The 14,586-nt window shown below is 46.3% G+C and overlaps 1 protein-coding gene across 2 annotated transcripts in view; it reads right to left on the bottom strand.

The window, feature by feature from the left end:
• Positions 1-14,251, bottom strand: part of phf21b (PHD finger protein 21B) — a 95,553-nt gene extending 81,302 nt beyond the window's left edge. For both annotated transcript variants that reach the window (XM_030720060.1, XM_030720059.1), the window contains exon 1: positions 13,939-14,251. In XM_030720060.1, the coding sequence (XP_030575920.1) occupies positions 13,939-13,992 (54 nt within the window). In that variant the 5' untranslated portion in view covers positions 13,993-14,251. The remainder of the gene's footprint in view (positions 1-13,938) is intronic.
• Positions 14,252-14,586: the final 335 nt, after the last annotated feature.

The following is a 14,586-nucleotide window of genomic DNA, read 5'->3' on the forward strand; positions in this document are numbered from 1 at the left end:
GCCTCAGAGAGACGTTATTCATCGTGTCAGTCAGCTGGACGGCTGAGACGAGGAGGATGCGAGTGGGAGGAAGAGGAAGAAAACGGCTGAATATGCGACCACGACCCCCTCACAACAAACCAACACATGAACGCACGTCTGACTCAGAGGATTTATAAAAACCTTTAAGTTTTAACCTTCATAACCTCTCAGAGAAAAACTCAGGAACTCAGTCGCCTGGCTTTTAATCTGACAATCTGGACGCACAAAGGCGAGGGAAGAGGATGTGATAAAACGCCACAATAGCGAGGGCTGCAAAATGTGAGGGAGTTCATTAAAGGAGAGGAAGACTGAGGCAGAAAACCAATGAGTGAGGCTTTTGTCACCGGCAGCAGGGATCATTAACTGACCTCAGACGGCCGACAGCGCTCCGCACACACTTACCCCCAACCACTTCCTGTGAACCAACACTTCCTCTCAGCTCCAGAAACTCAAGCTTCCAGTTCCACATGGGACATTTTTGGCTACGCCCCAGTTGGAGTATGGAGAAATCCCACTCTGTGGACTTCCTGTTTCACAGTGGACGGTGTCTTCAGGCCTGAATCGAAGCTGTGAGGTTAACTGCAGCAGCTTCATACACGCTGACTGATGGACACATGCCTGCTTCAGGCTTCACACAGGTAAATCTGTAGCTTAAAATAAAAAGTATGCATTTGCTTGTTGAAGGAAATAAAAGTTTCCTGTTATTACAGCGAGCCAGCATCCTTCCAGCTTCTGCCTCATCTCTCTGTGAGCCAATGAAACCAGCATGAAGAAGCTGATGAGTGAAGCTTCGGAGTGTTTCAGTCGTGCTGACTCACCTGACTGCATCTTCCAGGTAACACCTTCAAACTGAGGCAAACAAACACAGAACAACATAAATCTGATCTGATTATTAGCCCAGCAGTTTTAGTTCGTAGTTTTAAGCTCTCACCCTCATAGACAGGTTTACCTTGTAAAACCAGATGTACCTGTTTGACCCCTAAAGCAGGTGTGTATGTGTGCATTCATGTCATCTCCATGAAGCTGCAACAGCTCACCTCAGAGCAGCGTGAAATCGAGCGATGATTCGCCACTACAAAGGCCTGCAGAGCTCACTCACAAACAAAACGAGCAGATTACCGAGCTGCCGCCGCCACCGCTTTGTCTCCGCTACACAAACACAAATCCTCAAACAGAAGAAGAGACTCGGAGCTCGATGCGGGGAGGCAATTTCTGAATTATTACAGCAATTTTCACGGTTTTCTGAGCCTGATAATCCGAGCTCTGCGGCACCTCAGTACACGACTCCGTGGAGCCCTGAAGGCCAACTGACGGAGCCGAGGGACGTCTCCACCCGCCACCTTCAAAAGTCACCACAGAAGAAGAGAAAAATCACCACATGTAACACAAGCGCACGTTTGCTGTGATTCTGAGGATGCAAAGGTTTATTAAACTTTACTGTGGGGGGGGGGGGGGGGGGGGGGGCATTTAAACACTTTGATATTTAACGTGAAATCGTTCAGCTTAAAGGAAGCCACAGTGTTATTAGAAACAGTAACAGTAACAACAGTAACAAACTGATAGAAACATGAGAGAAAGAAGACTTCAGCAGTCATCGATCGGCGTTATGAAGAAGGCACATGATGAAACACACATGCTGCAGGTTACATTTTTTCCCACAGAAGAAGAAATCCCTCTGCAATCTGCTCCGTCTGATTGGATCAGACTCCGAAAGTCAGACTGGGAAGCAGCGACAGCCACGTTCTTCAGTCCCACCAGGTTCTGTGTTTACATCACCAGCAGCAGGAGAGCAGGTGAACATGGAAGACCCATTTCATATCACAGCAACACGCGCCCACATTTCTGATCAGAACCTGATGTTTGCGGCCGATCGATCAGCGCGTCTCTGCTACAGCCCTTCACTCTCATCCCCCAGCAGGAAAAAGGAGGAAACGGCAGCTTCCTCCTCCTGCAGAGCACACACACCATACAGCTACAGTACAGCGTGGACCACTCACCTCACACTCAGCATTCATATCGATTCCTCTCAGTTTATCCAAACTTTCCCCTCATTACTACCTCCTCTGCATTCAGCTCCAAACAACACAAAGCTGCTGTGCACTTCCTGAATCTACAGGTTCAAAGTTCAAGGTTGTCCTTACTGTCCCACTAAGGAGGCAGTTTGCTCTGCAGTAAACAACCAGAACTCATCTGAAGGATGAAGAAAGTGCCAAAGTCTGAGTGGAACTGTGGTCAGAGCGCCTGCAGCATTTACTAACCCTCAGAGTAAGACCGGCTCCTCAAACTGAAGCCAGAGCCTCACAGCTCAAACTGGTATAAATGGCCCAAAGCTACAGTCAGTTTTTAAATCAGACAGATTTAGGCCCCACACTGAGCAGCAAAAACTAAAAGTTCAATCAAACTCTGATAAAGAGTCTTCATCTCAGTAGAAACACAGAGTTCATCTTCCTCAGCTGTAACATTAAAAACACCCAAATCTGCTCTTAGAGCTTCGTCGGCACTCGTTACTGAACGTGATGTAAAGAAGAGGGGATGGGACTGAAAGCAGGGCCCTACAAACCTGGACCAGGTCTGCACGCAACCTGTAACAGATCTACCTGCTCAAAACCAGCCCCACTGCATGATGGGATACAGCGAGTCACGAGGAAAGAAAGCAGCTTTCCATTACGTCCTGTTCCCGTGTGCACAGAGATGACAGAGTGCTGTGGCGAGGGAAACGGCAGCGCCGCAGTCAACACGGGTTAATTCATCGCAGCCTCCCGGCTCTCGCCACATCAGCACTTTTCTCTGGAAATCGCTGTTTGCTGCTCGGTAATAAGGAGCCGTCACTGGGATAGAGGACTGAACGGCTGCAGCAGGTGATCTGCAACCTGTTTACCGGCCACACAATCAGGCTTCAGCTCAATCAGGCTTCTCACATGTTTACTGAAGGGCAGAGCGGGCCGTGATCGCAGCCAGAAATGCCGCTAACACAGATTATATCAGAATATCCACCAAAAACTTTATTACACTTTTGTTTCTGCTGAACAGTTTTAACCCTGCACAGCTCATCAGGACGTTTTCAGCTGTCAGCCATCAGGAGAACTGAGAGGCCAGAGTGCACCTTTAAAGGCTCATTTCTAACACTTTGTTTAGCATGTGGCTCAAACACAACCTGAGTTTTTCTAATCATCACACCTGAATAATTAGAATCTGTGTGAGACACACACACACACACACACACACACACACACACACACACACACACACACACACACACACACACACACACACACACACACACACACACACAGCTCGACTGAAATCCAAACTCCCCATGATTACTGCAGCTGGAGAGGGAAAAGGCTGCAAACAGAAACCAGTCAGCACACGGCGAGCTAACTGGCCCTCAAACTGGGAACGCTTGCTGGACTCCACAAACCGTCCTGGGTGAAAACTAATGATGGGTTTATGCTCTGTGGCGTACGCCGCTCATTGGTGTTATATTATCATGCTGTCTTTACCACAATGTCAATGAAATATGAGTAACAGGAGCTCAGAGCTTCCCAGATTATACAGACTGCACAACAGCTGGAAGAGGCGAGATGAGACACCCCACTACTCTTCTTCTACTCCTCCTCTGAGGCTTTTCTGAGTGGTGACACCTACCGCTCAGGAAAAGCCTGCAGTGAGTCTCCCCTGCCCTCAGCACTGATATAAAAACACTGATGGGGCTGTGGTGACATCACAGCTGGCATGTGATGCAAACCAAGCAGCAGCCACAAACCAGGCGGGTACACGAAAACAAACAAACCCAACAGGAGAAACCCGGAGGTGACGAGAAGGGTTTGTGGACAAGTTCAGTTTCATATTTTCTGAGCAGCAGCTGAAGGATGTTAACAGACAATATTCACAACTTTACTTCAAGAAAATCATCTTTTTTCTTTTAATCTGTGGATCTGTTCAGACTAGATGATTAGAAATACTGGAGGACACGTGATCGGACTCGCTGACCTTCAGAGGTGTGTGGGGTCACCGGTGACCTGGTTATCAGGCTAAATTAACCACTAAAATACCAACAATGAAAATATACCAGAGACAGCTCAGTCTACCCAACAATAAACCTCAGAATAAACGTGCTATTAATTTAATTTAGTTTCTGTCAGTTATAATCTCTGGATTATTATAACATCTGCATGTTTTAACATTGTTTCTATTATTTTAAAATATGCATGAAGTACGCCTGTGTGAAATTAAAAGCCTGTGCAGGAAGTGGAGCATTTTATGGTGATTTAATGAAAGAAAAACTGATTTCCATCTTTTCCTAAAATGTCGGACTGCTCCTTTAATGCCGCCCCAATTTCCTGCCTTCCATCTTCTCTTCCTTTCAGCCGCCGCACAAACCGGGCCGATCTCCACGTTCTGAAGTAGAATTAATCAAAACAAAGCTAGCGGCCTTGGTCCCATCTGAAGGTATGCGATACACCCGAGCTGCCCTCCCTCCGGAGGAGTCATCACAGGCTTTCCTGCCATGTTGCTCTTAATTAAAGCCGAGCGTGCCTTCCAGGAATGATTAAAAAGAGTCTGCAAACAAAAAAAAAAAAAAGGGGGAAGATTCACCGCTGCCTCGAGAGCACGGGGACAAAAGAGAGCAGATTTACGCTCCTCTGAGACTGAACTGGATCTGCTGCTTCGTGCGGCTGCCCTTTGGTTGTTAGCCTATCTGCCTGAACACACACACACTTCCTCTCATCTTAAAGTCAACTATGAGGATTTAAAGCTGCGAGTCCACAAATTATATATGAGCTGAGACAGAAGGAAGTGTCCACCTAATCACAGATGCCTCTAAAACCTTCAAAATAAGAGCATCAGGAACACCAAGTATCAGCAGATTTGCTGCATCACAAACTGCATATTTGGGGCGTTTCTGAGGCACACAGGAAGCTGACAGGGATGGAGAGTCCTAGAAGTTCGGAAAACTCAAATATTTATAACTTCATGACAACTTAGCAAAGCTTAAGGACAGATGAGGACTTTAGGATACGCTCATAAGCTTCAGAAACGCTTAAAGTGCTGAGATTCTTCCTGATGTTGTTCCATCAGGACTGCGTTTTTTTATTTGTTTTGTTTGGTCTATAAAAATGGTCATCACAAGTTCCCCAAACCCAAAATCATGACTGAGTATCTTATTTAATCAGACCAGTACTCAGAAACTCAAAGACGTTCAGTTTATTATCCCAGCAGACCGGAATGACGGACTTTGTTCTGGACCGCTCAGCTTCCTCAAGAAACTCTCAACTTTGGATAAATCTGAGCACTATTCACACTTCTTATCCATTTAGTTTTATTACTTCTTAAAAATCACCATCACACATTGCCACAGTAACAACTGTATTTAGATTGTCCAAAACCCCAAACATATTTGGTTTCTGCTGAATGTTCACAGAGTCACGGATGACCGAACTTTTAGGAACTCTCAAAGGATTTCCTGAACGATCAGCTTTAACCAACAGAAAGAGAGTGAGCGGTCCTTTAATAAACTTCAAATCCTGTTTGAGGCCAAATAATTAAATTTGTACGCTTAGTTGTAAAAGTCCAAATGGAAACAGGATCTCTTCAGGAGTTTCTCAAAGAGGATTTTTGGACTGTTGGTCAGACAAAATAAGAGACTTGGACTCTGGATCTTTGGTCATTTTTATAAACTAAATAACTGTAAAAATGAAAAAATGAATCTTAATTAACGGTCCGTTTATTTTGACAGCATCATCAAGTCATCATCGGAACACGAGCTTTGCTACGTTGAGGATGATCAAATATTTCGGATCTTCCACGTTGGCTTAGAAAGTTGAGCTTGAACGTTCAGTTTGAACGGACAGAAAGTAAAAAGCGGTCCCTGAGTTCAGTTTCATGAAGAATTGATTACACGTGATATTCATAAGCACCGGACGAAGCAAGCAGACAGCAGGTGGAGTTTTTAGCATTAAGAAGAGGAAGGCAGAGGTTTCACTTCATCTGCTGTGATGCTCTTTTTAAATTAATTTTTCTGCATTAAATGAAACAAAACAAAAATCATTAATCATTATGTGATCAGCTGCAGCTCTGACTGAAAAACAAAGCTGTCAATCATTTCCTGTCTCCCTCTTTGAAAACGAGGAGTTCAGTGTGGAAACCACAGCTGTGAAATCCACTCCTTCATTTTCCCTTCCTGTCCAGGGCGACGGGACCGGGGAGCATCCCAGCATGCACCGAGGCACCCCGGACGGGTCTCCAGCCCGGACGCTCCGGATCATACCGATGGACGAGTTAGCGCCCTCAGTCTGGACGTCAGCCTGAAGCACTTCCTGCTGAGGCGCTCAGGTCTGAAATACATCAGTGGTTTTAAGCTGCCTGAGCAGAAGATGATGCAGAGGGACGACCTGAAGGTCTCGTGTCGAGAGACTACATTAAGAGGAAAGTGAGGGAGAAACGAAGACGTGAGCATCGGGCTGTGTTGGGGCTTTAAACGAGGGCCCTGGCTGGTATTTTTAGGGGTCGAGTAAGCGTTTAATCTCTCGTAATCCTTTGTTTGTATTTTAAAGCTGACCACCTGCTGGCAAATCAAGACAGCGCAGCAAAAACTACAATATTTGCTTCTGAATTCTAAAAAAAGGGAAAATTTCAAGTGAAGTACTTCCAAATTTTAGACATGTGCTACTTCTCTGTACCGCTGAACATCGAGGCCATGAAGGTAATTATCCAATCAAGGCTTCCTAAGAGGCACAAGAAGAAAGAAAAGAGGGCAACGTTACTTTAAAAAAAACTATAGATTGGCCTCAAAAGAGAGAAGCTGGTCCTTTACACCAGTCTGCTCTGTTAAACCACAGTTAGTCCAGCAGAAATCCTTAAACCTTCCCGTGGCTTAATCAGCCCTGCAGGAGCCTGTAATGAGCCGTCGAGGGATTAGACCCCCGAGTTTGGTTTCAGATGCTGGGAAAGATCTGCTGCTCGCCAGGGCCGGTACAACCACGGAGAGGAAACACGTAAAACACCACTCCCTGAAATCTGGATGGATGGATGGATGACCTCTGGCCCATGCTCTCGAATGTCCAGTTAATGAGCAGAGCAGCAGTCTGACAGCAGCCTGGGTTGACCTCTGACCCTCGCTGACTAAACTGAAATAAGTGCAGGAACACACAGGACAGACTTTAACTGTTTGTGAGTTCGAGCACTCCGTTTACATCATCAGCTCCTAAAATAAAGCTTCGGGGTTGTTGCTGACCTTGAAAACGGAGCCGTCAGCCACATCTCAGGGCGTTAATGAGCAATCACCCCACAGCTGCTTCACCAACCAGCTCCAAAAGTTTAAAAGCATCTTTGTCTCAGCTGATTTTCACCGATTTCAATGAAAAATAAGCAAAGAACAGAATCCAGAGCAGGTGGGCCCAGATTTCCTAACTGATCTTAGATGCTCCCAGGGGCAAAATCTGCCTTTTATGCTCTTATTACTTCAGTTTTATGTCCATATGTTGCATATTTACAGATTAAGTAGTGTAATCCAATAATCAGACAGTAAACCACAGTTTATAAGGATGGGAGAGGGCCTTTGGGTGGATGACTGAGTTCTCCTGTTATTTCTGAGCACTTGGTAAATAAGCGATTCTTGGCTGACTGGTTGTTTTTGCAGAAACAGTACATGGGTAAATATACTTAAGTAGTCTCACTAATGCCAGTACTGGTGGTAAAAACTCGATGTTTAGAAGCAGTGGGAAGCTGCTTACTGTGAAAGACCTGTTTGTAGCATCAGTTTAAATGGTTTTGATGGGTGTGATGAATAAATGCTGTATATGAATTCATTGTTTATTCCAGTGTTGAGATCAGAAGCCACAAAGAGTCCACAAGAGCCAAAACCAGGAAAAACAGACTTCCCATGAAAGATTCCCGTTTCTATTCTGAAAAGCAGCACCGCGCAGCACTCAACACCCAAAATAAGCTCGGGATTACTGCGGCGTGTACACACCTGCTCTACACAAACCAGGTTACTACAGCGCACAATGACCGATTTCTGAGAGTAACCTGGTTTCTTATGAGCGAGTAAACACGGCGACTGCTGTCCCACAGAGCCCACAGAGCAGCTGCTCACAGCTGGAAGACAGAGGGAAACTGTGCAGTACAGCAGCCCACAGAAACAGCCAGCACACGTTTCTCTGCAAAAACAACTTTAAAAAGCAGCAGAAACAATACAATATGCACCAATCTGCCAAAGACAGAATAAATCCTTTAGACTGAAACTCTTTTCCTGGTTGGTATGAAGCGCGAGGGAGTTGGTCCTTAAACGAAGGGACTGTCCTGTTTTACAGAATCTGGGAGAATCAGAAGCACTTGCAGGATGACTTATAAATATTAAGCTAAATAAATGTGATTCTTTTATTCAGTGTAGTGTGAAGCACCGCTTCTGCCCATCCTGACTTAAATATTTCCAACGTTTCCTCCATGAAGTCCAGCTGCTTCTGACCACGACTTTGGAGACGTTTCAGTGATAAACAAACATTATTGGTCAGATAATAATATCAGGGCTCGGTCTGTGCAAACAGAAACAGCTTACTCATCACAAAGATGAAGCTCTGGCACAGGCCTGCTTCTGGTGGAGGTCTTCTCCTGTTAAAAACAAGTTCTTCCTCCCCACTGTCACCAAGTGCTGCTCAGTTATCTGAGTTTGCTTTCTAACATTGCAGGGTCTTTACAGTAGGAAGTACAATTATGTGACTGTTGGTGCTACATGAATAAAAGTGGTTTGATTGAAGTGTGAGCTGTGTGAGTGTGGAGGGTCCCAGCTATACAAGTCTTAGCCTTTCAAATCCAGATGTCATTATTCCAGCTGCAAATTCAAACAGCAGCTGTGCTTCAGGAGATGGTTTTTCACTTTTACACTGAAGACTGTAAAAAAAACACACATAATATTTTGAACGTCAGCGTCTGAGCTGCTGGTTTGGACGAGCAGGTGGAGGTTTACTAACCAAGGCCGGAGAACATGAGGAAACTTTACATCCAACAGTTAAATGAGAAGTTGGTGTTGGATGAAGTGTGGTTAAAAAGAAAGTGAATTATGTTAGCACTGAGCCAAACTCATTTACAAGACAGGAATCTAATCTACTCCCAGGCTAAAAGTTCGGTAACGATCTCCACTTAAAACAAATGTTAGACTTAATCTGCTGCGATGTTGGAGAGAAATAAAATGTGACTTTTTGGAAACGCGTTAGTTTATGAGGCTAATGAGAACGATTTCCAAAAGCCAATAAATAAATAAATCACATGTTCTAATGGCGGAGGGTTCGAGAGTAAGGATGCAGAGTCCTGAAGGTGACTTTGACCTCACTGAGTTAATCCAGGTTAAACAGGTGAGTTATAGAAACACCCCCCCCCCCCCCGTACAGCTGTAGGAGAGCACAGCAGTTTCTGCATCAGGCTGTAAACATGAAAGTTTTAATGTGGGAGTCTCTGGGGACTGACTCACTGCGGCGCCTCTGCTGGACAGAGGAGGAACTGCAGTTGCTGGTGCTTCAGCGATGTCCTTTAAACTGACTGAGACGACGACAGCACACGGCATCAGTCATGACCTCTGAAAACACCCTCAAGTCCAAAAACACCATCCAACAGCAGGAGCCAATCAGAGGGCTGCATTCCTCAAACACATGCACATGAAAGCAGCCTTCCTCCTCCTCCTCCTCTTCATCATCACATACATATATCAGCACAGCTGCAGCCATGTGAAACTTTAAAAAAAAGCCTCAATGACGCTCACACGCTGTTAAAGTGAGAGGCGTAACCATGGTTACAGATGCTGGCTTTGCTGCGGTCTTTGTTTCAACTTCTCCACACGAAACACTTTCACCCCCGAAACGGAGCAAACGCTAAAAACAAACGTCTGACGGGGAAGAAAAACGTCTCGGCTCCACCTGACGAGGCTGCCATGACGCAACGGGGAGCAAGTGGAGCAGAACGGAGAAGAATCAATGAACTCACTCTTCTTCCAGGGCCGGGGGGGTAAAAGGTGGCCGGTTCACGGAGGAGAGGGGCCTTCATCCTGAACACATGAGGGCTTAGTTTGATCAGCCTAACAGGGTCCCGCTCTGGTAGAGCTGCCGGCACTCTCAGCACCTTTTCTGTATCAGTTTACTGATGAAAAAAATAAATAAATCAGAAACTATGAAGGTGATTCACTTCCTACCAAGGTACATCGCCATGGTAACATTAAGCTGCAGACCTAATCTGTTTGAAATAAGAGATCAACAGGTACAAACACACTTCCTACAGACCAATCAGATCTTTAAGACCCCGTGGACCTCGCCGCACAGGTAGCAGAAGGTCAAAGGTTTTAGAGGTTTGGTCTTTAATGTTTTGGTGCTTTACTCGCTCACACGCAGATCAAACGGCAGCGACTGAAACCATCCTGCACGCCAGGAGAAAACATCTGACCACCTCATTAATTTCATCTCAGAGCTTCAGTCCTGAGCAAATTCCAGGAAAAGTTACACTTCTTAACAGGAATTATGAAAATTTCAGGATGTAATAAAGTTGATGTGGATTTGGTCCGTGGTGTCGTACCCGGGGAACAGACCTGACCTGCAAACTCCTCCTTCATGATCCATCAGCCTGAGCTCACCTGAGCTCCTCTCCTCAGAGTCCACGTTCACAGCCACAGGAGCAGATATTCAGCCTCAGACACCTGAAGGTGCGAGCTCCACCAGCTGTCTACATACTGAACTTAAAAACAATCCCAACCTTCACTTTAAAGGACTTTCTGAGAAAACCAATGACAGCAGGGACCTGAGAATAAGCATAGTTTCTGTTAAGAAGTGGATCTTTCACCCAGTGGTTCTCAAACTGTAGGCTGGGCCCCACTGATGGGGCACAAAGCCACTGCAGGCAGGACGAGGACAACCACGAGGCAAATAAGGCGCAAAACTGAGCTGAATTAATTTTTTTGGGTAAAATAATTCAGAGCTTTGAATTTAAGTTCAACATGAATCTTTTTTGTTATCGTTCTTGCTGAGAATAAACAATAAAAACTGTGGAGCGTGAGAAAGTGGCTGAATACAAAACTTGATTTTAAAAGGACTGTTGTAATAACTTAAAGGAGAATCATCTGTGAGTTGAGGATTATTTAACACAAACACAGCAGATTTCCCTGGACTTTAATTAGAAATCAGCTGAATAAAGTAAATAAATAGATAAATGTAAGTGAAGTAAACCTGCCACAGCCTGGCAGGGCCTCAGTTTGGACTGAAGGGGTGAAATCAGAGGAAAGGATGACGTGCAAGGCCTCTGAGGAACATCTAACACTATTCATGCCTGAAATTTCCACAGCAACAACACTATAAAATGCAAGAACAGCAGCTCACAATGTACTCAGCATTCAGATTGAACATCAGACCTCCCCTGTCAAAGATCAGCCTGCTGCATGGGCACTGACAGGCCGGTGTTTGTATGAAATCATAACTCTCATTTTAAGAAGGGGGGGGGGGGGGGGGGGGGGGGGTGATGATATATATCAATCACAGAAGGCCTGTAATCCAGGCCCTTCAAGGCTTTTCAAAACCTTCATCAGGACCTGAAGTTCTGATCTGTCCAAACTATTTAACTACACCAGAGGGTTAAAAAAATAAACATGCTAGAAAATTAATCTGACCCAGAAACAGTTAGAAGATGGTCCTGAGCTCAAACGCAGGTAAAAGGAGAGTTTTCACCACAAAGTTCATCTAAAATGCATTTTCTGAAGAAAACCAGCCTCCAGGGTAGCAGTGCATGTTCCTGTCACAGACATTATTCAGACTATAGCAGAACTTCAGGCTGTGACCCTTGGATTGACTGTAAAACTGATTTGGATGCAGTTTTTTACAGAACTATGTTTTTTCAGCCCTGAAAGTTTCATGTGATATGGGCTGTAGTTATAAAGTTATGGAGGGCTCAAAAATGCTGGAAATATAAATAAGCAGCACTAACTGTTCGTACTCTGAGGGCCTGAAACTCTGAAAATGTTCATAGCATGAAGGTAAAATACTGCATGCCTTCATTAAATACAGTAAAGCTGATTCTGAGGGGATCAGGTGGGGGCTCCTCTCAGATTTATGCTTTAAATATTCAGGAAATCAAAACCCTTCCTCTGCTCTTTCTCCCAAACTTCCACCTTCAGGCCTCTAACTGCGACCCTGAAATGACCTCCAGGCTTTTCCTTTAGCTCTCAGGCCCCTGGCGGCTGTGAGTTCAGGTTATTTCTGTAAATGTTGACGTGGTCGATAAATCGTGGTTAAACGTGTGGATGGAGGATTTAGGCCTGGTCTGGTTTGAGGAGGGCGGCTCATGCAGAGGAAACATAAAGGTTACTAAAAAGAGAAAAGAAATACGAGTGTGGTGATTAAAAACATCGGCGTGGCGTGCTGACTGAGCTTTCTGTCCCTGCTTTCCCCTCCCCCTCCCCCTCCACACCAAAAACAGCATCAAAGCAATCAAAATGGTAATGTTAGGCATGAATGGGGCCCATCCCCCTTTACTCCACCACCACCACCTCCTCCTCCTCTTCCTCCTCCTCCTCCTGCATGAAACTCTGCAGACTTTTTTCCTCTCCATGTTAGAGGAGGGGGAGGAGGAGGGGGGCAGGAGGTGGTAGCCACCCCCCCTTTTCTCTCTCAAAATGGAAGCTTCCACTACCAAACTGAAAGAAGAAGAAATACAAACAAGGAATCAGAAGAAGAAGATGGATTACTTAAAGTTTAACAGCAGCCAATCAGGAGCCTGGAAGCTGCACTCCACAGGAAATAAAGTGAAACTAGTGAAATATAAACACAAGAGAATGAGTGCACGGATGGACGAGTATCTCCTCCTTCTTCTTCTTGATAAATGAGGGGGAAGTTGGACGCGCTGCTGCCGGGCTGGGACCGGCCGGCAGGGCGGTGCAGCGCCGCGGAGGAGCTGGAGGGAGCTCCGGGGAGCTGGCCGCGGTGCTGAACAGCATCCAGCCCGGATCCAGGCTCGGCAGCAGCCGCCTCAAAGTTAAAGAAACACAAGCTACCTCCACATAAAGATAGAGAGCATTAAAGAAAAGTGAAAGCGAATCAAACGCGTCCTCTGTGGTCATGTGACCGAGAAGGAATAATAGCAGCGGAGTAAACCGTGTCAAAGACGCTAAAATAAAACTACTCCATGATGGTTTGAAGCAGCATTTAAGGTGCTGAAGTCCAGCAGAGCTCTTCCTCCTGTGAGCCGAGCTGCTCCGCTACAAGCCTCACTCTCCAGAAACATGTCGACCCACTCAAAATGGACGCTAAAATTTCTCCAACATTACACAACTTTGCGAGGCCGAGCAGAAGCCACTTTAAAGCCCGCAAAGGGGCACAGAAACGGCCCCGCTGCGGCCGCCCGCCGGGGCTCCTCACCCCACCGCACGGCCCTGAGATCAGCCCGCTCTGTGGCACACAGCGGCCAAACTTCACGGCTTTTTCAGGGCGAGGAGAGCAGATTTAAGCTGATAAAGTTTCTCACACACTCCAAATCTCGCAGCTCTCGTGAATAATGCGAGGATTACCTGCGGCTCCCGCTTCATCTGTGCGACTAAATTCACAAAAAGTGTCTCAAGTTAACAAAGCGGAGCGGACAGAGCCGCACTCTTTGCACCTCTTCATAAATATTCAGGTCGCGTCCCGATCGCCACACAGCAGCAGTAACACCACCAGCAGCAGCACCGCATTATCGCCACTCCAAATTCTTGTTGCTCGCAGAAAAACAGCCACGACAATCGGCCAAAGTGCTGCCAAAAGTGCCCTCGATCAGCGGGACCGGGAAGCGGCCGCCGGCGGACATTTTAAGTAGCGACATGTCGCATAGTTGCTCCCCGGGAGTGAGGAGCTCTCAGCCCCGCTGCTCGGAACGCCACTAAAGGCGAGAATAACACGATGTTTCGTTTACCTGATGACATTGGATCTCTACTTTCAGCGCCTCTTGCAGGCCTTGTAGTTCCATGTTCCGACCAGGAAAGCACTTTTCTCCCACTTTCGACGCGGCCGAGACCAAGTTTGAGTGATTTTAAAGATTTTTTTAAGCGACAATAACAATTGAAAGAAGAACTACTCGGGCTGCAAAGCAAGTTCTCGCTTCTTTTTACAGCCCAGGACTCATCACCCACTTTCCGCCCGTCTTCAAAAGTGCTCCAAACCCGGTGGGACGAGCTCGGGCCTCGCACGGCTCCTCTCCAGAATACCACCGAGCGTCGACGGGTCCGACCGGGCAGCCGGTTCGCTTTTCTTTCGGTAATTTTAAGTTGAAAAACGGGGACTATATTTTGTCCGAGTCCGCGGCTTGATTTCACTTTGCCCGGGGAAAAGTTGCGCTTCGGCTGTCAATGGTAATTCTGAAGATCCCGGATGGAGCAGCGAGAACAGACCCCCCCCCCCCCCCCCTCCCTGCTCTCTGGGCATGCGCAGTGAACGGAGGGAGCTAGAGTCAGTGGAGGCAGACTTTGTGCTTTAAAGTCCTGTTTTTACCCCCTTTGGTGGCCACAAAGTGCACCTGCGCACTCACAGAGGGGTCAGAGAGGTCCTGTTAATACAAAGCGTG

Source organism: Archocentrus centrarchus, chromosome 23 (genome assembly GCF_007364275.1).
Source record: "Archocentrus centrarchus isolate MPI-CPG fArcCen1 chromosome 23, fArcCen1, whole genome shotgun sequence".
Lineage (NCBI taxonomy): Eukaryota > Metazoa > Chordata > Actinopteri > Cichliformes > Cichlidae > Archocentrus > Archocentrus centrarchus.